The 25,090-nt window shown below is 40.8% G+C and overlaps 1 protein-coding gene across 1 annotated transcript in view; it reads right to left on the bottom strand.

Moving 5' to 3' along the window:
- Positions 1-332: 332 nt before the first annotated feature.
- Positions 333-25,090, bottom strand: part of LOC104269707 (von Willebrand factor D and EGF domain-containing protein-like) — a gene marked incomplete at both ends in the record, with an annotated part of 39,190 nt that continues 14,432 nt past the window's right edge. Inside the window, 5 exons of the mRNA XM_009877182.1 lie at positions 333-550; positions 1,949-2,110; positions 3,182-3,318; positions 18,947-19,890; positions 22,782-22,960. Of these exons, the coding sequence (XP_009875484.1) occupies positions 333-550; positions 1,949-2,110; positions 3,182-3,318; positions 18,947-19,890; positions 22,782-22,960 (1,640 nt within the window). The remainder of the gene's footprint in view (positions 551-1,948; positions 2,111-3,181; positions 3,319-18,946; positions 19,891-22,781; positions 22,961-25,090) is intronic.

The raw sequence follows: 25,090 nt of genomic DNA, 5'->3' as shown, positions 1-25,090 counted from the left end.
AATGAGCAAAATCTGAAACATGAATACAAGAGCAGATAAAATGAAAGAGCACCAAGAAGAGCTTGTCAAGCCTCTGTTCCCACAACGTCGGTAGTGAAAAACATTCCCATGAAAGTTTGCTGAAAATTGATTTGGGAGGGGGAAGAGATTCTGAAAATATTAGAGAGTGACATTTCCAGAAAGAATTTTGATCTTTGGTTCCAAAACATCTTTTACCTACATTTAAAAAATATCTATTAACATAACCCAAAAGATCAATGTTGCAGTAAGTCTTATCAGGAATTTTCCGGAGCATGAATTTTTGAACATCTGTGGAATTAGTTTTAAATCACCTTTTATCTTGAAAAGTTCTGTCATTTTGTTCTCTGTGCTGCCGTGTAAGGCCAGCTGCCTTTGAAACAGCACGGAGCTCTGCCTTCCCAATTCGATCAGCAAAAAGATCCACAGGAGAACTAGGATTTGCAAAAAGATCCACGGGAGAACTCGGATTCACATGTGGACTGAGGTGATTTAATTGTGCATTCGCCACGCAGCCATCAACATGTTTTTTCTGCAGGGTTTGAAGGAGAGGGAAAGTGCAGAAGGCTTACTGGTGCAGAGGTTCTCTTGAATAGAGAAATTCTAAATCTGTTTTGAAGGGAAAAAATGAGAAAAATTGTACAGACCTCCTCAGGGCTGGAAGGCAGCACTTGAAAACAAACTGCATTGTAGTACACCTGGCCAGCGAGGAAGCTCTCCTGGTCACACTGGAGGAGCAGCCCTGTACATGTGCAAAATTACTGGCTGTCTTCTTGAGCCAGGAAACTCAAGGGTGTTTACTTCTCAGATCCTTCCATCGTGAGACAGCATTTCATCTCACAGTTGGCAGAGTTCAGTATCACTTTTTGGAGAAGTTTTGGAGCCCTAAGCAGAGGAACTGCTCTGCTGGTTCAGCCTTGGTGTCTGCCCACCCCAGAAGGAAAGCCCAAGGTTCACCCCAGCAGCCAATGGTCAGGCTCTGCTCCCACAGACATCTTACGCTAATCTCTTAAAACACAGATACTTACCCAATTAAAATAAATGACTGCCAAACATCTTTCTGTTTCCCCTAAGCCACATGGCAGCACATGTCCCCAGTCTGGGGTGTAGACAGCTGTGATGTGCAAGACAGGCAGCATCACCGCTATGAAGTGTTTCACGCATTTCATTTTTACGTGACACAATTTTCAAAGCACATCTGCAGTCTTCCTATAGTGGCAATACATTTTTCTCAGCTGTTAAGCCTTTGAATTATCTCAGCCTTATACAAACCAACCAATCTGCAGAAAATAACTATCCAGGCTGAGTCCAAGACTAAGGGTAGCAGTAAGGCACTGATTTCCTAGAAATATTTAGAAAATAGGTATCGTTTTGTGAACAAAAGATGCTAAAACTGCAGCAGAGAACTTGGCATGAGCAGGTACTACACACACTTCTTCCTGCAGTCATTCAAGATGAAGACCATGACTATGACATCCCTGCTCATACCAAGCCAACCCTTACCTGCTGCCCAGGAGGCAGCCAGTGATCTGATCCTGCTCTGCACAAGCATCGGTCTTGCGACCAGGGCATCAAAGCTTTCTTGTACTTGCTGCCTAATCAGAAACTTGGGCTGGGGTTTCCAGAAGTGAAATAGTAATGGTTTACAATTGGTTAGTACAACTGCATCAATCTCAGATGATTACCTGGAGAAGGGACTGTGATTTGCACTTTTGGATTGCCTACAAAGACACCAGTTTTAAAGTCGTATTGTTTTAGTTTGTGTGGGTTTTGTTTTTTGGTTTTTTTTCTTCGCCTACATGACATTGATGTGAGTATTTCTACAGGCATTTTCATTTCTAAAAGGAAGCAAATTGTGCTTTGCATTTTAATTTGCCATGACAACTGATTTTCTCCTAAATAATTTCTTAGAAACATAAGAAATTCCTACTTTCACTTGCCATCTTGCAAATGGCTCATCACCGGCCACAAAATGCACAGCCTCTGTCTCTGTAATGTTCAGGAGAGGAATCTGGCAGTCAACAGCCTCAGAGCTGAGAAAATCTGCTTTTGTGGTTTCTTGTTCTCTTGATATCCATTCGCCATTGAGATGCTGCAGTAAAACAGAAGGACAGCGCAGAAACTGAAGGCTCGTATAAAGAAATTCCAGTTGCCAACATATGTTTATATTTCTAATTAATAATATAAGGCATTTCCAGATGGTTTATTTAAAAGAAATGATGCTGTTGCCATAGCCACAGCAAAGAGCAAGCCACGCTCGTCTCTGCATGCAAATGGTCTATTGACTTAGGAAATGCTATGATCTCTGTGCTTGGGATGAGGAGCTGGGCTGAGACAGGCTGATGCAGTAGAGCGACTTTGCGTTTGCTCCTGAAGCTCTTGCCACCAGCTCATTGCTCCTTGAAGGCCACGTCAGCCACTCACCTAAATCAGGTGCACAAGACATCGCTGTTTGTTAAGAGCCTGTGGAGCCCTACATGGGCACGGCAGGCAAATCTCAGCTGTGCCTTGTTAGCACGTTAGTGCTGATTGGAAATCAGGCCGAAGGTCTTTTATGAGGTGAATTTATGAGATGAATCAAACACTTCATATCCAAGTATGCTGATGCACCAAATAATTTAGCCCTAGCATTGCCTTTGTAGAGCTGTTTATAATAAAATGATAGTGATAGCAGAAGAGATGAGTTTAATACTCATTAAAACTTCTGATTTGGTATTGAACTATAGCTAAGAAAACTCAAATAAGAGCCTCTGTAACTGTATTGAGGAAACTTTATATCTGACCACAGAACTTAACATTCAAATGTATTTAGCAAAACCATCCACCGTACCAATTCCAGATGCACAAAATGAGAAATAATATTGTGATTTCAGGCTTCACGAGATGATAGTGCAGCTGAACCAAACGAGTTAAATAAAACCCTACAGAGAAAACGAGCAAGAATGCAGAGCTGTGCATCTCTGAGGAACCAGCCCTGGAAAGAGCTGAGCCTCTTCAGCTGCCCTCGCTCGTAGCAAATGTATTGGCAGTGGGTTTGAAGGTATTTGCACCCTGCTGTCCACTGAGAGATGATGGCACAGTTCAGGGTAAAAGACTTTAATACAAACATCGCAAAGTTTGACTGTATCATTAGTATTTGCTGACCCCATGGGAAGCTGCTTACAATGAATCTGGTGACCTCGCAGTGCAGGTTGGGTGACTCTTGGAAGCCGAAGCCGAATACCCGGATCCTGCTGCAGTCAGAGGCACGGACATCGCAGAGGCCCCCGTTCTCTAAGGCTGTGATTTGCACTGCTTGCTCTGAAAGGGTGAGAAAGACAGAAAGCTTTAGAGAGTAGCTCTTACATGCTGTTCTGATTTATCAGAGATTTTGTTGTTGTGGCGGTTTAATTCTTTTCCTCTGAATCTTTCTTGTGTCCCTGTGATTTGTTCTTGAAAAGAGGAGCCGCAGTTGTCAAAATGGGAAGTGGAAAACTGCCATTAAATAATTACCCTGTGCACCCACTACTGCAAGGTGTATCGGTGAGTGTTATATGGCTCATGGAACCAGTTAACCAAAGCTGCTGCTTCATGTTAAAAGGTTTCCAGTGGTAATACTTCTGCTGACCCAGTTAACAGGATGGGAGCACAGCTGAGAGGATAGGGTCTCATCCCATAGTATAGAGAAGTATGAGAATAAGAAGTGCAAGTATCTGAATGTGACCATGTCACCGGGCTCCTCATATTGTGAAGCAGCAGTGCAAAAGACAGTCCTTTTATAAAAAGCTACAGATGCAATAAAAGTAATGATCCTCAAAGGTGTATGCTTGCTTGCGAGGGTTAAGTCATTAATGGGCAGCACTCAGCTCTGCACAGTGTCAGCACAAATTTCATGCACCAGCTAAGTTTCACTTAAATCCTATTTTGAGGCCGTAAGTAGGGCTTAAGTGATGTACAACCTGTGCTGCCCCCCTTACAAGGTTGAATTTCACCCATTACTGCTTTTAAAATGTTTTATGATTGTCAAGTGAAGTTTCATTTGTGTTCTGTTGTACTTCAGGTATTCGCTGTTTAAAATTACTCATGGCTTTCATACTAAAGTTATTTTCACAGAGTAAAAATGCAAGCTCATTGGGTGAGCAGAATTCACATCTTTATGAAAAATATAATTAGCCAGATATTTGCATTGGCACTTGGGTAGCAGAACACTCAGAAGGTGTGGAATATCTCATGACAGTAGCAGCAGTCAGTCAGTCAGGATCACAATTTCATATCTGTGTTGATAATATTTGTAGTTCTAATAGTCAGGAGAAGCCACTACAATGACAAGTAGCACAAGCAGAAAATTTACTTTTCTCCCTGAATGACACTTAATAGAGGGGGCATGACTGGAAGCTTTCAGAGTCATATCATATGTCAGCATAGCACAGTGCGAGGTGTTTTCCCTGTTACGTGGTGGGGAGAGGCTGCTTAGCTTTTCCTCCTCCCTGCCTTGTCACCAGTGTTCTGGCAAAGTGCCATTGCCCATCGGTTTTGTGTACTTTTTCTAGACTAGAAGCTCGTTGTCACCTAGTATTTTGGAGGTGCACTGGTTCAGCTCTGATTCAATGGGCAAAATTCCATAACCTGAGTTCCTAGTTCCTTGCTGTTCCTTTAGGACTCTGCCATTTAAGTTGTAACTAGGGTTAATCTATTTAAAAACCACATTCCCATGAGACTGCAGCCTATAGCAACAGAGATGCATGACTTTTTTTTTTCCCAGAGAAAGGAAGGAAAGCAACATAAATGTGAAAAACAGCTAAAAGACTTTTTTTTCTATACTTCTGAAATTCTTTCAGTTTTTCTTTCTGTTTTGTTTTTTTTTTCTATTGATTTTATTGCACCAGTATTAGCAGCACTGTTGGACAGTTTGCAGTATTTACAAGAAGAGAAATGGTTTACAGCCTGTCAGCATTCATCAGTTAGTTGTGGATTCCTGTAATGCACAAAACTATTAGTCAGATATAGTGAATGGTTTTGATAAATTGCCTTCTTCTGTGGTTAGTGCATAAAAATTAAAAAAGAAAATGCTTCATTATGTTTTTCATGAGATTTTAATAGTTAGCCCCACTAGTACTGAGGCAGCTCCAATTGCATTAACATTTTCATTATCTTTGCAGATTTTTAGGCTTCTGTGGGTGAAGTAAAATCTCATAGTCTGGGAAGGAGCGAGGCACAGAAGTGCGCTTCTGTAGCCGCTCTTCTTCCAGGAAGGCAATCTCAGGTTGGTTGCTGTTGATGAGCCCCGCGTGCTTCCCTGAGGATTTCCTCACATCTTTATGAGCATCCTGATGCTACCGTGACACCGTTGTGTCAGGGCCAGGGCAAGATTATCCAGCCTCATTGCTTTTTGAAATGACTTGCGGTATCAGCACGGCATTTCGTATTTATTTCTCTTGACCCATTCTGTACACACTTTTTGTGCAACATCTCCAAGTTAATCTGAACCTGGAGGAAATATGTCACTACTATGTGCCTTGGATATCTTCTCTCAAAATTTTCCGTGTTGTGGGTTAATCAGGGTGAAGATAAGACTACTTTCTCTGGTGAAACATTTGTGGAAACAAAACGAGCCTTGTGTTTTCTGGAGTTTGATGAAGGTGTGAGAAAGAAAGAGAAAGTCTGATGGAAGACGAAAGTAACTATGGTGACTCATTTTTAAACAAATCGATACTAGAGTTCAGACCTCAAACCTTGCAAAGAGTCATTCTGTTTATCTAACTGATTTTTAAAATAAGATAATCACATTTAATTAGTATAGGAATTTTGCCTATCTGCTTTTGATGTGGTTTTCTCTCTGTCTTTCCCTCTGCCTTCTAAGTTCGTTGTTTATTAGCCAGTTTGAACTAAACATGGAAGGTGAAATCTCAGTCACATTAGATTTGGAAAAGTCTCGTGACAATCAGTAGCCGGGTACTCACCCATGTAGATCCTGCTCTTGCTTGCTCCTCGTGTCAATGGGTGGGGAATTAATAAGCCTCTGCATGGCATAGGCTCAGGGGCCAGAGAGGTGGAGACAGGAGAAGAAAATATTGGAAAGTCTGTGAAAAACTTAGCAAAAGAGCTGCAAGTATTTCAGAGGAAGATTGGAGAGGAGAAAGACAGGAGCGAAGGAAAGAGCTGGGCAATACACCAAAGGTAAGAGTTAGGGCAAAAGTGCAGGCATCCAGAGAAAGCGGGGTCCTGGAGGATAGGGTGGAAGGCTGATCTCTGTGGAGGGGCATGTGAGAGGCAGGAGAGAAATCTGTGCGAAGTCAGGCAGTTCATGGAACAAGGTTGTGAGAAGTATGATCTGTTTGAACATTAAAAATTTATATTTAGGAGTGTGAATGCCAAGATCTAACAAAATTCAGGACAGAACATCCTCCTCTTTTTCTCTGTATGGCCTATAGGCCAAAAATGTACTTTGACTTTTACTGACAGATTAAAAATTGAAGCTCAGGGTAGCACCTGGGGCTCTGCTGGGTGGCAGGGTGCAGTCATGGCATGAAGGAGACCTGAAGGAGCTGTGTGCTCACATCCACTGGCTCTGACACGGGCATCCCAATGCATTTCTAATGTCTGGTGTGCACCCACACTGAGTAAACATGCCCGAAATGCATCTGTTGCCTGGTAGATTGTCACATTGGGACACTGAAGAATGGAGGTGTTGGGGGGAAAAGAATGTAAAAATCTTTTAATGAAACTGTCTTGGAATAAAAAGGAGAGAGGACTCTGGAGCTCTGGGTTGCATCCAGAAGGCTTCCAGAGCTCAGACTGAGCTAAGGGAGCTATTCTGATTGTTTTGCAGTGCTTGCATTGTGCCTTCCTTGAGAGACAGGGACCCTCCCAGTCCCTCTGCTTTACCCCCAGTAGGAATTTTCAGGAAAGACAAGTTCAGAACTGCTGGCAGTGCTGACAGTATGGTTTCTTTCTGTGAGCATTTACCTGACAAGGAGCACGGGCTGCATAAATGCACAACTGGTTTTACAGATATTTGTTGTAGTGAATTATGTAAATAATAAGTGTTCACAGATATTGAAGTCTTACTGATGGATAGATATGGGTCATGCTGGGTTTCCACTTTTTATTAGAAAAGTATCTTAGCACAAATAAACATTCTTCTGCAGCGTTTGAGAGCTACACGTGAAACTTGAGTCTGGAGCAGCCGACCTGGATTTAAAACTGGCAAGCATATGTCTCAGATAAAGAGAACAAACTGGACTGCCCTTCTTTTCTTGATCCGGGAGATAAATAAGCAACCCAAGTCATGAAAAGCAAATCAAGAACCAGATCACAAGCTCTGGGTATGGTCACAGGTTTTATGAAGAGCAAAAGAAAATTGCCCGTATTGTCCAGTTGCCTTGTGCATGAAATCGCATAGCTGGTTGAGCAAGCTGCTGTGCCAGAGCTTGCTGGTGTGATTGGGGACATCTGGCTATTGCAGCTATGACGGTTTTGGATTAGGGCAGATTGATGCTTAGTTTTCTCACAGCTTGGACAGAGCACGTCTGAGTCTGCCGCCATTCAAATACATGAATAAATACTGTGTTTCTTTGTTTTGTACGTACAGTTATTACAGTAATCATATATACAGCTATTGAATGCATTTTTTCTGGAACTCATGTTATCCATAACCAAAAGCTAATTTGGAAATCGTCCCTAAGAAAAAGTATCTGCAGCTATGTGTTGTTTGCCACCTGTTTTGTGCATCAGTGACCTCCCTGGCTTCTAAGACTGTGTCTGTGACTGCTTCCAACACCAATTCTCAGAGAACCAAACTATAGACCTATGATCTTCAGCTGACATGAAGGGAATCTGTTTTTCCGCTTTAAGAGTCTCTGGTACCCCGTCTGGATTGCAGAAGTGAGCCCTGGGAGAAGAAGGGAAAATCGTTTTGCAAGTGCTCACGGCATGTGAGAAACAGACTGGCTCGATTTCACACTGAAAGCATCCATGTGCTGCAACAATATGACAGATTATTTTTGCTTTAGAAATCTCACTATGACATTTTATGTTTATTTGATCCTTCTATTTTTAAAAGGCTTGCTAGCAAGTTACTTCAGCAGCAGAAAGGCGTGTGCTGTTTGCTGTAAAATGTTAGCTCTTTTCTAGATGACAGTAAAATGTAAGATACAGTTGGGTGTTCGTGGTGCTTACTGGTGAACCAAAGCAGGTCCCAGTTTCAGTCCCTCAAAGGCACTTCAGGGCAGAACCCCTGGCAGCATCTTGCAGCTCCCCGTGACATACTGCAGTGATGCCACTCGAAGGGATTTGGGCATGAGGGTGCTCTTGGGTGTCATGGTCCTTATGCCCGCACTAGGATCCAGTTGGTTGGTTGTTGTAATTTTCCCATTTTTACAGCTGCTGAATTAGAGTAAGATCTAGTTATTACACTTGGGCTTTTATTCACAACTGGTTGAACATTCTGTACTGGTAGTTGGTGAGTTCTTAATATAAAGCATGGTATAAAGGCATTACAGGTTTGCTCTGAATTTTTGGCTTTGGTCAGTTTAAATTGGACTTTTGAATGTTTTGTGGGTTTTAATTCTACAGCCTGTAAATTGTCATGAACTTGTTATTTATCATGTGTGCATGGGTATATGTGGGGAAGGAGGTTGTTTGTTCAGGGCTTTTTGTTGTTGTTTTGGAGTTAACTGAGTTTAAGGCTGAAATTTCCTGTGGTGCCTGCAAACAGCCTGATGTAAAGAAGTTACAGGCATGGGTCTGGAGTGCCTGGCTTTGGTCAGATATATAATTTTGTAAACTTTTCTAGCATTTAGCTCTATATACTTCAGAAAAGGGTTTTGTTTAGCTACATGTCTCACTGAACCACTTTCACTGCTTTACATTAAAGCAAATAAACTAATCACTGGAAAAGACTAATCTCCCTGATCTGATTTGCAGGGAATACTATGGATCATGGAGCATGCAACCTTCTGTCCCTCATTGAGAGGATTTGATATCCTTTAAAAATTCTGTTTCTATTGACTTTGTAACTATGAAGCTAATAGCCCTCTTCCCACTCAGCCAGGTCTATGCTTTAAATGAAGGGAAATGGGAGTGAAACCAGCAGATTAAGGCTGGTATTGGTGATTGCCTTTTCAGATGCGTGTTTATGGCATTGACACCATCAAAAAATAAACTAAAATTGCAATGAAAAAAAGAAAAGCTTCGAAACTAGCGTGAAGCTTGTAAATTCCTGAGAATTACCCACAAATATGTTTGATGTGGCTGGGAAAGATGTGTCTCCATCGATATAAAATAGAGTACCAGTCAGGCTACATCAGTGGTAGATTAGGTTCACATTTAATTTTTTTAGTTCTTAACTATGTTTCTTTTGTAAATTTTGTATGCCGTACTAAAATTTTTGTGGTTCAAGTGTTCATGCATTCTAAAAGCATGAGAATGATATTTTCAAAACTAGGTAAGCCCTATGGTCAAAAATTTATGTTTTAGCAACTAATCTCAAAGCCTTGATATTTACTCATTATGACTCTTTTGTAAGTACAACCACTAATGCCACCTTTGTTTTTAGCCTGAAAAGAATATATTGGTGTAAATTTTTTATGGCCCAGATCTGTAGATACTGCAGATGCCATTATTATTAGGATTCACAGCTCACTCAGATGAGGACCAGTCCTCTGTAGATGTCTGTGATGTAGATGTCTTTGTAAATAAGTGTTTAAAAAATATCTTCTTTTTCTAATTTGTGTTCAGTATTAAATCATAAATCGATTTAACTAGGAAAAAGCTGAATAACTGAAACCAATAATAATGAATTGAATAATCTTCATTTTCATATTCATTCTTTATCTATTTTCCAATATTATCCAGTAAGCTGAGGAAAAAAATTGATATTAAGAGGAGATAACAGATCTCAAAAGAAGGATTTTCATTTTAAAGTTATATAGAACCTCTTTTACAAAGTATTGATATCTTAGTGAAACTTCTTTAATGTCAGCTTGAAGGAAATAAGAATATATTCTTAGTATCTTTAAGCTCTCTGTAGAGAACGCAATCCCAGTGGAATTGAAGCAGCATATTAAAGTGTGTTTTATGTCGCAGCAGTATTTAGAGATCTCCAAGAAGTGTTCCCTGCCTTACAGAAATTATTACTGAAGAAAAATGTATTTGATAAGAGCAGTTGAATTAGCTTCTAAACAATAACACTGACTCACTCACTGCCTGTTGTCAAGTGAACATGTGTGCACACGAGGGAATGTGGGGTGCATACGTGTGGGAAATTTTCAATCCTCCCTCAGTTGGCTAGATAGGAAAATTCAGTGTTGTGGATTGGAAAAGGCCATAGCTAATATGAGAAAACAAGAAGAATCATTTATAAAAATGTAAACTTCATGAAAGTAATAGTAACTGCGACTTTGTTAATACTACGTTGGCCTAAATCAGTGCAATTATTGTAGTGAAAAGGAGAAATAAGCCCAATGACTTACTGTTTGAAAAGAAAAAAGCTTTTTAAAGAATAATGTCTTTTTGAAAAAAAAAAAAATTAGTAATAGCACTCTGTTTTGGCCAGAAAAGTAAGTATGGCGTTTGCTGGTTTTACAGTCATAGAATCATAGAATGGCCTAGGCTGGAAGGGACCTTAGAGATCATCTAGTCCAACCTCCCTGTTATGGGCAGGGACGCCACCTCTCGACTAGACCAGGCAACACACGGGGACCGAGCAGGAATCGAACCTGTGACCTCGGTGTTGTCATTATTGTCAGCATCGCACTCAAACCACTGAGCTAACATGTTTGACTATTCTTTTGAAATACAATTTTGAAAAATTGATACAATTAATTGTTACATTGCATGGCATCCGCACTACCATTCAAAGGGTTTGCCATATTAGTGAAAAGCTTGGTTGTGCTTTTTCTTTGTTTTCTAATCTAAACCATTTGAAAACCTCGTCAGTCCCTGTGGAGAGCATCAGACAGAAATTCCACAGTTTCAGGTTAAAGCCCTTATGGTGATATAAAATGTAGTTTTCCCTTGAAGGTCTGGTTACACCAGCACCACAAGATGGTCGCTGAGGTTGACGCTACCACTTTCACATGCAGTGAGCAGTACGTTCCTTTGTAGATATCCTGGTGATTTAAGAAATTAGCTGAAAAGTCTAGTATACAACTTTTTATTTTGTATAGTCTAATTCATGGCTGGAGAGCTTCTATTGACTCAATACACCCTGATGGCTTAGTCTGCACTGTTGTGATGTGTCCCGCCAGCAAAACACACATTGCATGTGCCAAAAAGTATCCATTGATTTGACAGAGTAACAGCCCTTAAATAATCATCGTGGCACCATGATCTGGAATTTAAAGACCACTGAAATGGGCGAATTTGGAAAAACATATTTATTGCAAAGTCAGTATATTCCCATAGAAAATCTCCAAAGGAGATCTTTGATGTAGAGAACTGAAATACCCAGTCCCCTTCCACCTGAGGATCTTGAAACAATTTAAATCCTTTCTTTAAATGTCTCCTTCATGTTTTGTCCCTGAAAACAGGGATTAAGCTTAAAAATAAAGCACAATTACGTAAACAGCGAGAGTTCAATAATGCATACTTTATCCTCAACTTGCATGGCTGGCCTGATTAGAGCTCTGAACTTATTCTTTCATAGGGGAGAGACATCTTCGTTCAGAAGACCCCACCTGAGGAACAGTAATAGCTGACCTCATGCTTTTACTCAGTATAATTTCATTTTTTTAAACAGTTCATGCTTTAATTAATATTATTTAATCAGGACACACAAAGAAGATTCAGCCCAAAGAAGTAGGATGAATTTGGAAAGGTTTATATAATCCTTCTAAAACCAGAGTATGATTCATGTAACTGCAAGTGGGTCTGTGAGACCAGCGTGGTTGTGGTTCACAGCTCTGAAAATGCAGTTGAGTTCAGAGAACTTCTTGATAAAGCTACTGAAATTTATTGATATGAAAATGGGATATCTGTAGGTGTAAGCTTCTCACCAGCATTTTTGCTCTCTGATTTCTTTCCTGGCTATTTTTTTTTCCAGAACGTTCCACATAGAAATTTAAACTCCAAGTGTCATTGCTTCACTGAAACTAATTTGTCCTTATTATTCCTCATTACCTTTTATCTTGTAATTGCTCTTTAGAGCTTCATACAATCTACATATTACATCCCTCTATGTGTGCTTTACTAGTCCTGATATTTTTTTTATAAGCAGCATGGTCAATATATACAAGTGGTAAGCACCAACCTGATTTGCTATCTGCGGTAATTGGATTCTGCATTTAATTACAGGTGGTAATGACATTTTAAGTACCTTATACAGGTGTTGGGGGGTTTTATGAAATGTTAAGCAACATTAAGAAAGTCTAAGCTTCTGGAGCGTTGCCAAATTTCAGAGGTGCCTTTCAACTCCAAATTGCAGTTTTTATGTGAGGATAATTATAGCTCTGGCCACCTGGACTGCTCCTATTGGAGTCAGGCGGAGCAGAGGAGTAAACCTGTCTGCAAGCCACACTTTGCATCTTTTCTCTTTCTACATGTTTTCATTTAAAATTATTCCAAATATGTTGTAGGGTATACTCCGATACCTAAAAATACTGCATCCACAAAGAGATTTTTGTGTGTGCGCACTGGTCAAAACCAGTGGCAGGATACCTTGTTATATATTGGCAGTGTAGCTGAGGTTGGGTGACCTTGGAAAAGATATTTGAAATACGTTGATGGCCTCCTTGATCTTGGGGGAGTTTTAATTCACATCTATAATTCCAGCCTGAGAAAATTAGACGGAGATTTGTTTTGGAGCTAATGGGGAAATATATGGCCAGCAAAAGGAGTTGCCTTCTCTCATTACTCATGTAACTTCTCCTGGAAAATAACTTCTGAATAACAGCACTTAGGAGTTAGCGTTTCCAAAAGCAACCTACATTCTTCTCTTTCTTCAGTCCTGTCTTTTTAAAAGAGAATGTTTCAGTGAAAAGTGAGGACAGTCCTGCAGAAGCGTCATTCAGTTCTTAATTCTTCCTCCTTTTCTTCCCTTCCTACAGAACCTCTGCTTCTTAGTACAAAAGCCCAAGGCTTATCCTGCCTGTGCTTGCACAGCACTGATTGCCAGCTAGGGCAGGGTGCCTGAGCTACCCAATTGGGGCTCAAGCTGTTCCCCTTGGAACAGGCAGCTTTTTTTTTCCTGAGATTGATCTTGATTCTTGATCTCTAATAGCCTCTTCTGGTGTGAAATGCTGGCTTTAATGATGTCAGCGGGACTTGCAGTCTTTTGAACAGCCATTGAAGAGGCACAGCATTATTGTGTGATACTGTGGTACCTGTCCCTGCAAGTGGGACAACACCACATGCGTACCTTGGGGGTAGGAGTGTAAACAACAGAGGGTTGTATAGATTGGAGAAGAGGAGGAGCCCTTATCACTCTCTACAGCTACCTGAAAGGAGGTTGTAGGGAGGCGGAGGTCAGTCTGGAGTAAGAGGAAATGGCCTGCAAGTTGTGCGAGAGGAGGTTTAAGTTGGGTGTTAGGAACAATTTCTTCACTGAAAGGCTTGTCCAGAACTGGAACAGGCTGCCCAGGGAAGTGGTGGAGTCACCACCCCTGGAGGTATTTAGAAGACATGTGAATGAGGTGCTTGGGAACATGGTGTAGAGGTGGGCTTATAAGTGTCAGTGCTAGGTTGACAGTTGGACTTGAACTTTTAGGTCGTTTCCAACCGGAACAAATCTATGATTCTGTGCAGTCTATGTAGAACATTTCTGCCTATGAAACAAGCATCAAAAATCAAGAACAGCTAAAGGTGAAGCTCACACTAATACTTGTCTTGCTTGTCTGTACCAAATTAGCTAGTTGACCTTCTCTAAGTATTATAATGTCAGAGTGAGTGGCATACCAGAGCTAAGGTTTTATGTCTCCTTGCAGGGGATGTGACCTCTGGCTGGATGTATAGATGTGCTTTACATTGAATTTACAAAATCAGGTTTTTTATAGATACAAACTTCCTATATTTTTGTATATAGAGAAAGAATATTTTAGGTAGTTCGTAAATGAATTCACAAACAGTCTGTAATACAAGTAGCCCATTGCAGTTTATCACATTGATTCACTCTGGATTGTGGAAATACTTTTCCTTCTCCATAGTTAATGTTGAAATGAATTTCTTGTGTCAAGTTTCTCTTAGCTGCTCTATAGCTACACTGAAGACAAAGGAGAAGGTTCTGCAAATTAAGCATGCCAGTTGTTACCTTGATTTTAATTTTTTCTGGAATTTTTTTTCTCAATTTTTCTCAAAGTCAGCTTGACCTTCAAATGCTTCTCCATCCTGTTATCTCTCTACCAGTAGTATAAGGGATGGACTAACCCAGTGGTGAGGTCCTGCTCACTGCTTGGCTCTGGTGTGGAGGCACTCAGTGTTTCTGGCTGAGCTATCACCTCCCAGCATGTACTGGTGTTTCACCAGTCTAGCGTTAGTTCATGCGAGGTATCTGGGGGAGGAGGAGGAACAAGTACGACAATACCCATCCTGTTCTTAATTGCTTCTTTGTGAAGTACGCCTTTACGTCTGGCATCAAGAATTAAAACCAAATTATCCACATTAATTTACTGGCCCTCCTGCAAGGACCATAATACTGTTTCAAATGCTTCTCCAGGGGATCCTAAAGCTGGAGAAGGTTACTTCAGGGGACTGGATTCAGAGCCTTGTGTTTTCTGACCTCCCTGCAAACGGCTACTTCCTGTAAGTGCCACAGCCAGCCCGTTTTCCAGGGTCCACAGCCCTGACTTTGGGCTGTTGTAAGACAAGCCAAAGCCTTCTGAAGTAAATGAGAAGCTGTGGGCAAATTTGGATCAATTGCCTTTAAGGATTATGGGCTTTTATCAATACTTAGGTGAAGAGGTGTTTTCTGACATCCAGGTTGCAGGCACATCGTATATGTGCAGAAGTACCATTTAAAGATTGTTGAACAGGCCTAAGGTCAAATTACCCAGAAATTAGTATAAGAGAAAAGATAGCTTTAATCACTGGTCTTCACTAAAATCTTGGCAAGTACCCACTGGACATGCTGAGAATTTCCAATGTTATGGCCCTCAAACAACAATCCAAACCAAATCCAGTTAGGCAAACCCTAGTTTTCTTATGAGGGAAGATCCTTTCTTTAACAAAAAAGCTCTCAAAAATGTTTTTTTTTTTTCATTAATCTGCAGGCAAATTTTATATATGTGCTTAAGCTGATTTTTTTTTCATTTTAATGAAAAACAGGTTGTAAAGTGTTTTGAATAAATATTTTCTTTCAGATGTGAAATGCTTAAGTAGTTTGCTGTCTACAAGGATATTTGGGAAACAGCAGTTCCTCTTTAAGATCTTAAATTTTCATGCATAAAACAGCTCAGAGGTTTCCACGGGCTGAGGGGTCTATCTCTGTGAATCATGCTGCATATTCAGGGTTTTACCCTGTACAAGCTGGTAGATAGATTACAAGTAGAAAAAAAAAAAATCTGTATTTTGTAGAGAAGTTTTTAGCGATTAAAGTTAACTCCACTAGCCTTAATAACAGCCTGTTGTGACATGTAGATTTTTTTTTCATTTTTCTTCTGTACAAAGGAGTAAGTTCCCAGAGTACGTTCATGGTGTCGAACATACTGTGAGTGGCTGTTGACTTATGCTTCTAGAGATGGACAGCTGTTGATGAGAGAGCAACATATGATCTCACTAGTATGGTAGAAAATAAAGAAAAATGAATAGTAAATGTTCCCCAGGTCAAGGGCACCCTTGGGAAGATATACCCTATGCATCAGAGAGTTATGCCACAACCTTTTCCTCAGGAGAAAAGTAAATACCGGTGGCTCACAACGGCAATTTCTACTACGTTTTTATTTAATGCTTTCTCTTCTGAGCTCACTTTACTTAGCTAGAAAGCTAAGTGATTCGTCTCAAGTAGTTACTATTAATGTATTCTGTAGGCTTTCTGAAATATAAAATAGTATTTGTATGTATGGTTTACACCCACAGAAAATATTTTACAGGTATTAGTTAAAAAAACTCACAAGTCCTTAGCTGCAGCTGAGATAATGTGGGTTGTATACAAGGTGGCAGATAGAACAAAGACCATTTACTTTTAAAATCATATATTGCCCTTGAAATATTGGAAAAACCACATGGGAATTTGGGAAAAGGGCCTTTTGCCTGGTGTTAAGGAAACTGCTGAAGCTGTCAGTGTTAATTTTGTCACAACACTAACAAACACCCCCAGCAAATGGAGCAGTATAAACATGAAGGGAAATTTATATTTCCCTAATTGCAACATGACACCTCTTTTATGGGTCTACTGCCAAGCTCACTCCCCCCAGGAATCAGGAAAAAATATGAGGATGCTCATGCTGGAAAATCTCCCGTATGAGGAAAGGCTGAAGGACCTGGGTCTCTTTAGCTCAGAGAAGAAGAGACTGAGGGGTGACCTCATTAATATTTATAAATATATGAAGGGTGAGTGTCAGGAGGATGGAGCCAGGCTCTTCTTTGACAAAAGGAAACAGGTGCAGGCTGGAGATTCCACAAAAACACCTGTGAGGGTGACAGAGCCCTGGCCCAGGCTGCCCAAGTAGGATGTGGAGTCTCCTTCTCTGGAGACATTCACCCCTCCAGATGTGTTCCTGTGTGACCTAGGTTTGTGGTTTGTTTTTTTTGTGAGCTGGGGTTATTAGCTTAGAGAACCCCTAACATTCTGTGATTCTATGTGACCTAGTAGCAGCCTTCCGACACATGAAGGAGACCTGCAGGAAAGCTGGAGAAGGGCTTTTTACAAGGGCCTGTAGTGACAGGACAAGGAGCAATGGCCTGAAACTGAAAGAGGGTAGATTTAGATTAGCTATTAGGAGTAAATTCTTCACCATGAGGGTGATGAAGCACTGGAACAGGTTGTCCAAGGAAGCTGTGGATGCCTCATCCCTCCAGTTGTTCAAGGCCAAGCTGGACGGGCCTCTGAGCAACCTGGGCTAGTGGGAGAGAGTTGTCCCTGCCCACAGCAGGGGGGTTGGAACTAGATGATCTTCAAGGTTCCTTCCAACCTAAACCATTCTCTGATTCTGTGACCTACTCTAGGTGATTCTGCTCTGGCAGGGAGGTTGGACTAGGTGATCTGTCACGGTCCCTTCCAACCCCGAACATTCTGTGATTCTGTGAAACCTCAGCAGAGAACCCATGGAGAAGAGGAGTCTCTGGGCAAGCGGTGCTGGAGGGCAGGAGTCTGCCGGGGGCAGGAGGGATGCTAGTGGCCCTTTGGAAAACTGGAGGAAGTAACTTGACGTGCCATGAACTCTAATAAACCAATTTCCAGAAAGAGAAGTGATTAGAAGCAAAAACCGACTACCTTCTGTTCCTCAATTGGAGAAAAGTGAAGCACAGGCAGTGAGAGACAGACGAAACAGCCAGGCCAGGGAGCCAGAATGGTTTTTGTTGTGTACTCCACAGCTAATGCGTGGGGGTTTTTCACTTCTCACCTCCCTGTGCAATCTCAGGTGTTTCTCTGTCCTCTGACCTTGTTTATATCTGATGTCGCAGCAAGAAGATAAGGTGCCATTAGCTTTTACCTGAAAGGTTGTATTGAAGTAATTTTCTTCTAATCTGAGGGGTTTCAACTATAGCAAAGTAAAACAGAACTGGCCTAAGCAACCTCCCTAACCTGACCATATTGCAGAGAAATGAAGTTAAACATTGAATTGTGTGTTGGACAATTACTGCAAAATTGCTCAGCTTGCTTTTCAGTCACTGGTGTCAATTGTTTTCTGTGTGAAAGAGAAGGAATTCTTCCAAATTTAGGAAACGATCTTGCAAATTTTAGCCTGCTGTTAACAAAAAACAAATTTCAGGATATATTTTACCACTTTTTAAAGCCATGCACTGAAGACAACATTTAATGTGAAACATGTGGGTAATCCCATCCCAGCTAGTAAATGCATTGGGGTATCGGATGAGCTCCTGGGGCTGGATGGAGGTGTGGATGTCTCAGCGAAGCCATAGCAGCTGACCCTAGATGTGAGCCTTACCTGTCCTAAATGCAGAATAATGTCCAGTAGCCTAAGCATTGTAGAAGAAGGCTCTCCCCCACATTTGGGATAAGTCAAGAGAGCATACCTTGTCATTTCAGCTTAGCTGAAATACAATTACTTCTTTAGCTGCAGGAGCTCAACTGTATGGCTGAGCCTTAAGTACCTTTTTGTAACTTCAAGCATAGGCTTATGTGGTTTCCGGAGTTAGGGCTTACATTTTCAAATTAATGCTAACATTTATGCATGTGCTAAGTTTCGAGCGCTGTCAGTACTCACGTTGGACTTGGATTTACCCATTGAGAGGCTGAACTGTAAAGAAGAAACAAACCTAGTGGAATAGTCTCCTGTGTCAATGTAATTTATAAATATTTGTAGGATCAGGTCTGCAGGTTCAAATATGTCCTGTAGCTATTTTATGGCTTTGACAATATTACCTATTAATTTTACCACTTTTGAATTATTATTTTTTTTACTAATACAGAATTTGAAATTAATTTTCTAGTTATATTCTCTGTTGATCAGGAAAAAAAAAAAAAAGAAGTATCTATACAGTGTTAACATGAATATTGACCACAAGGTGAGCAGGGCCCTCTTTTTTGTCAGAAGCTTGCTTGTCAGCATGCCAGTGATAGATCAGATGTAAAGAAAATCACTTCTGCAAAACCAATTTGCTAAGGGGCTTGTAAAATCCATTTTTAAAAAGTTACTGAGGCGAAAAAGTGAAGGACCAGCCAACTAGATATTCTGATCGACTCTTCAAGGTCAAAACCTGATTACTAATTCATCAAATATCTTACAGGTAGCACTATTTGAAGAGCAAACAACTCCGTGCAGATGTTCTACCTAATAATTCTAATACCACGGCAAGATGGGTATGGTAGGAACAAACAGAATTTTTTACTTACTCTTGGCAATGCTACAGTCGTAGGAGCTGTGGTGTTCAAAGCACTGGCAGCCCAGGTCGGTACATTGTCCATTGCCATTACAGAAAGCAGGACACCGGAGAACAGTGAGGATTTCCTCTTGGGTAGCAGATGTCTGGTTTCCTACGTGAAAAGCTCTGTTTCTGCTTCCTATCAATCTTCTTTCACATTCATTTTCCAAAAGGGCTACCAGTGCCCTCACCCAGGTCACATCATCTTTGAGCTGCAGGTCTAAAAGGCATATATCAATTGCCTTGTCCATCTGTGTTCCGAGGAGACCTTTACACACTAAGCCAATGGTGGAATTTGCGAGAATTTGGTGGCAAATCTCCTGAGCTCTGGCAGCAGTTAGGCCATTGGGAGTCGGCCATGCCAGTGGAAATTTTGTCCTAATCCCTTCAAAGTAATCCTCTGGGAAAAAATATGCAAAGCTCTCTGAGTCCCTCTGGCTTGGTCCATGTAATGGGTGAAAGGATGAGTATTCATAATAGTCTTCCTGCCTTTTTGTTCTCTGTAGGCTTTCTGTTGTTCTGGTAGAGTTGATGTAACTGTCATTTTTCATGGAAATATTGTGTGTGAGGGCTTTTATTCGGCCCTCTGGGCTACCTCGCTTTTGGACTGATTTAGGCAGATACCTTTGATCCAAAGACTTGGTTGACAGTTTCTCGTCTTTTCTTAAAGTAGATTCTATTTCTGAGTGAGTGGCAAACTCTGACGTGATATCTAGATAAGGGATTGCAGAGGTATAATCCACATTATCATAATGGCAACCGGAGGATTGAGGGAAAAGATTCTGAAAGGCATTCAGCGTGTTTACCACGGGCACGAACTTCGTGCTTGCCTTCTGGCACCTGCAGTAATTTTTCCGTTGCTTTCCTTCAGAAGGTGCTGGTGTCGTGTCAAATAAACTCTTCCCTGGAGGTATTCTGATTTAAAAATAGAAAAAGATTAGGGGAAGGGAACTTTCAACAAATTAGTCCACAACACCAAGTAAACTTTCTTTCCCTGAGGGCAGGGAAAGTATAAGTTCCCAATTTACGAAAGTACTTAAGAAAATGCTTAAGTTTAATCTCTCTTTTCTTTAGTCACTTTTGCACTGCCCTTCCTGAGGTGTCCTGTATGGTTTTTAGCACTACATGGGGACTTCTTAGTAACAGATGCTTAAGTGCTTTGCTGGAGCGTTGCCTAACTGCTTGACTTCTCTTTGCAGAACTTCCAGGTTACCCTTTGCGTATTACACCTGAGATAAGGCCTTAGATCTGTCCCTGATGTGACTCAGGTACAGCCTGGAGAATGACAAAATGTTCTAAATGCTTTATTATGAAAATTGCCTTTATCTATTTGCTTGTGTTCTCCTTACCAGGTGTTTAAGACTTGGATCACTATGTTTTTTCCTTTAAATGTTTTTTTTTCTTTAATATTTTTCTGTTTAAAATTTTTATGCATACTTCATTTCATTCTTGTCTTCTAATGGAGCTTTCTTTGAGTTTTCTTTTTGACACAAACAAGTTTTTTACTGATCATAGGGCTAGGCTATCAAATAAGGTGAGGTGACTTTTTTTCCCCTCTATTTAATTTAGTCCAGGTTTAATGATGGATGAACTTTGAGAGAGTTCAGTTTGAATAAACAGCCATGACTAAAGTTTCTCTGGAAATTTCATGAGCACAAGATCTCTTATTGATCTTACTTGTGCAGCACAAGAGAAATCCAGGAGCTTCATAGATAGATATGCTTCTTGTCTCAGTAGTTGTTAACATTCCACTTCAAGACAAATTTAAAATATCACTACAAATTTAGATCATTTTGGCATTAATTTTGTCTTGCAGCTAGAATGCAGAGATTTCAAGAAACTGAAGGAATTTGCCAACATTTTGGAACCAGACGCTAGATACTGATGTAGAAACCATAAGTGCCTTTATCCAATCTTCCAAAATATGTTGAAAATTGCATATATGATATTACTGTTTTAATCATTGATTCCTTCTGTTCCCTGTGTAAGATGACTACTTTATCATTCCTCTTAGCTGCCCATTATAATCAAGGGAAAACTAAAGACAAGTTTTTCAAACCTAGTTGGGTACTATTATAGAATGCAAAAATAATTGCATTGCTGCTGGTTTCTCAAAAGATTTGAAAAATACATTTTACCTACTTGAAATACATGTTTTAAAATTCAGCTCTTCTTTGCCTGGATGCTATTTCAGGACTAGGAGGCTCTGATGTTGTTTTATTGTTTAAAAGTTGCATTAGAAAGCTGCTGTTTAAAACAGATGTGTGCTGTTCAGAGCCCTGCAGCTGCCTGAGAGAGGTGGGAGCCAAGGCAAGAGACAAACTGCCAGATGGTGAGCACTCAGACTAGCTTCAGGTGCTGGAGAAAACCTAGCTTGCTTTCAGTGTTATTTAAAATGAAATTAAAAACAGAAGCAGAAAAAGCACCCTCTAGGTTTTGTTTTTTACTGTGCCATTTCTCCACGGGTGGATCCGAGACAGATCCAGTCTCCTCTGGAGATGGCCTCAGCCTTTCCGCTGGCTTGATTTGTTAACCAGGTCCTGAAGGGTCCTTGAGAATCCGTCCTTGGGAGTCCTGTACGGTCAAACTCATCACCCCTCTTGCCCTTCTCGCTTAGCAGGAGCTTCTCCTGCCTTCCCCAAAGTGTCTCCATCATACGTGCCGAGCCCTAGGAAACTCCTTGCTGACTTACAAGTGAGTTCCTGTGTATTGTGCTTTGGCTTCCGATCTTTCAACAAACTTGCTCTGAACAGTCCCTGCTAAGGATCTTGTGAGCCCCTCTTAGGGTGATCAGCAGCTGGTCAGTTCTTTAACCAACGTATTTGAAGAAGCAAGATCTAACTGATTATCACATTGCTAAGATGTTGAAGGTGGCTGTTGAATTCTAAATAGTACAATTTGTAATGACAGGTCAAAATTGCTGTTAAATAGCCATTACTTAGACTCATTGAATATAACTAAAATATGGTAGAGGTGTTTCTTTACTTTCTGAAATGCAGTAGGTCTAAAAATGTATTGTTCCTATGGAATTGTTCTAAGTTCTCATGTGCAGATTAAGTGGTATGTTCGGGTGGTTCACCTCATTTTTCCTTATTTGCAAAACATAATTCACAAAAAAACTACACAAACTACACAGTCAGCCAAACCCTTTTTTTTTGTTTTTTTTTGTTTTAGGAACACCTATTAGGCACGTTTAGAGTTCAGCAATAGGAATTAAAATGTGAGACAGGGATAAGGAAAGGGAGAGGGACGGAACTATGTCAGCGCAGCAGCCTCCTGGATTTGGTTCCAGACCATCTGTCTCAGCGAGTGCAAGTTTTTAGAGCTCACTGTCATCATTAGTAGAGTAGATACTAAGTTTTAGCATGGTACATATATTACCACACTTTGTCAAAATGTAGCATTTAATCTATACTCACATATTGTAATTAGTGTTCAGGAATAAAAGAACAAGGGAAATACCAAACCCTTAATTAATCTCTATTGTCAGTTATCTACGTTTTCTAGTGTGGGTGAGAAGCGCATTTTTTTTAATGGCTGAGCAGAATCTTAACACAGCTGTTAACATGACATCACTTGCAAATATAAAACCTCTCTCTCAGTAACTGCTTCTGTGCATCGCACTGACTGGAAATGAAGCCCCCATGCTGTTCGGATGGCAACGGGTCTCCAGGCATCCCTCGCTAGATTAAGCAGATCTCTCTGTCAGGTCGTTAAGGGAGCATGTAATGAAATAAAGCTATCAACACTTCTCGAAACAGTGCCACAGAGCCCCTCCTGGGCTTGGATCCTCTCTCACTTTGTACCTCCACTCCTCTATGAAGTCTTCCTCGGACACGTTGCTCAGGTCGTTGTGACCGATCCCGTCAAAGCGGCCACACAAACCTCTGGTGCTGTTGAAGTCGCTGCCGGGTGTCCTCACCGTCAGACCCATTCCCCACTCGCTCACGTCGGCTCGAACAAATGCTCCCGAAGGGAACAGGATCTGAAGAGGCAAAAAAACCCCCCACAACAGTGAATTGGAGCCAAGCTTTTTATGCAATAAAAAATGTCTCTTTCTATAAATGAAAATATAAAAGTAAGGCATTGCGATTGAGGAGGTAATTTAAGATCACTTAGATGCACTTCAAATATTTATTTTTGCTATTGTTTAGCTTACTTTCAGATTCTATGGCACTAATATCTGATAGCATTACATAAATATAAATCTGTGCAAATGCTTTCTTTTTAAATTAATAATTACACCCACTGAAGTTTTCCCACTGGTAGGTTAGCAGCTAATTTTTGAAGCAACTTCTGTGACAATAAGGCCACCCTTGTGTCTTTGCCTGGAAAATAATTTCTTTTAGATTAACTGCCAAGTTTGAAAAACAGCTTTCTTTCTTCTGAAAAATCGTTTCATTTTCCAAGGCCAGATTACCCAGAAAATGATCGTATTTTAAAGTGGATAAAGCAATTTTCTCATTAAAGAACTTATGGTAGGCTTACACTGACCTTTAAAAGAAAAAAAAAATTTGAGTTTGAGACAAAGAAGTGTCTGTGTGGATAATGTATTTTTCAGATTCTTGTCCCAACCAAATTATAAAAAAAGTAAAAGGAAAAAATCTGTTCAACTGAAGTGTATCTTTGTTTGTTTGCTTTATTTCTACAGGCAAAAAGGTAATTATTTCTAAAACTTATCTGTGCCAGGAGTGAGAGCAGGAGCATTCTGTCCTGATAAGTAACCTTATTTATTTATTTTTTTTAAAAAAAAATCCAAAATCAAATCCACCAAATCTAGTCATATCTGTGAAGAAGCAACTAGCTTATATTTGTATTTCTGTGCTGGAACTCAGAGTTTACATTTTGGCTGCACTTAATAATTATCTTTCCCATTTTGGCTTCCCACTCATCATTTTAGGCATGCGAATACTTCTTGAGGAGCTCTGTGAGCAATCTCCTTGTCCAGCAGAGCAGAGCAGCCACTGGTTGCCCTGACAGCTGGGGATGCTATGTTTGACCTCACACCCTCTCTGTTTTGATCAGGGCATTTAAGGCATCCTTTTGTCCAAAATAATCGACCTTGATGAGTAGCAGAAGTTATAAAAACAGTTCTTTGAGTATGTCAGGAGCGCTTGGCTCTGCCTCCACCTTGGCTGTATGTTTTGCTTCCCAAGGTGAGTCTGAAAAATAGAAGTTCCCCAACAAAGCTCAGATGCCTGATAAGTTAATTTTTTTGCTTAGTGGTGTAACAGGTAGAGCAGGAGAACTGCAATTGACACAGTGCTGCGTAGGGTTCGATTTTCCTTTTCAGGTAAACGTGTACCTGATAATTACATGCTTTACTACAGAGAGGAGCATTTCCTACAAAGCTGCGTATAAAATCATTGCGGTCAGGACAGCGTGAGCAGCTTCAGTCTGCTGTGTTGTCTGGATGAATCTTTCCAGGTGTGGATTTATTTCAGGACTTCAGAAGGCTCTCTTCTCCTGCTGCCGCTGGCAAGGCATCCTGTCTGCCACCAAAGACCTAACAACCACCCAGGTGTTCTGAGGCTTTGTAGAAGCTTTTTTGGGACCTCGGTTTGCAGAGATATGTAGGGACTGGCTGCTGGAAGCTGCTACCTTGCATGGAAAAGGGAGTGGCTTCACCCCACTCATCTGCATCAGCCTCGAGTGGCACAAAAGCCACAAGGGAGCCAGATTCTTCCTTCCACGAGGCTGGCGATGGGCAACTGCTGAGCAAATGGGGATGCACTGTGCACAGCGGTGTGATCAAGGATGGTGTTTATTGCTCCACAGTTCCTATAGACACCTGTTCAGATCAGGGCAGGATTCATATTTGTGTCTTGGGGGCATCCTGATGGGTTTCACCAAGACTCACCTGAGGTGTAAATGAGAACAGGGATTCCTTGCTGAGAGTATTCTAGTAATAAAACAGTAATTATATTGCATTCAGTTGCAAAATGAAATGACAGCTTGTTTTCTGCTTTTTCTCTATTCTATAATTAACAGACTCAATTACTACCTTACCAAGATCTATTCCAAATGAAATCACAAGGAGAGCCAAGCAGAGGCTCTCCCTGCATCATTCTGGCTCTATCATGGACCCATCTTCACCCAAAACATTTCCTGGCAA

This window comes from Apaloderma vittatum, unplaced genomic scaffold (genome assembly GCF_000703405.1).
Source record: "Apaloderma vittatum isolate BGI_N311 unplaced genomic scaffold, ASM70340v1 scaffold11419, whole genome shotgun sequence".
Taxonomy (NCBI): domain Eukaryota; kingdom Metazoa; phylum Chordata; class Aves; order Trogoniformes; family Trogonidae; genus Apaloderma; species Apaloderma vittatum.
Note: the sequence above shows the minus strand (reverse complement) of the source record. Positions and strands in the feature narration are given on the sequence as shown.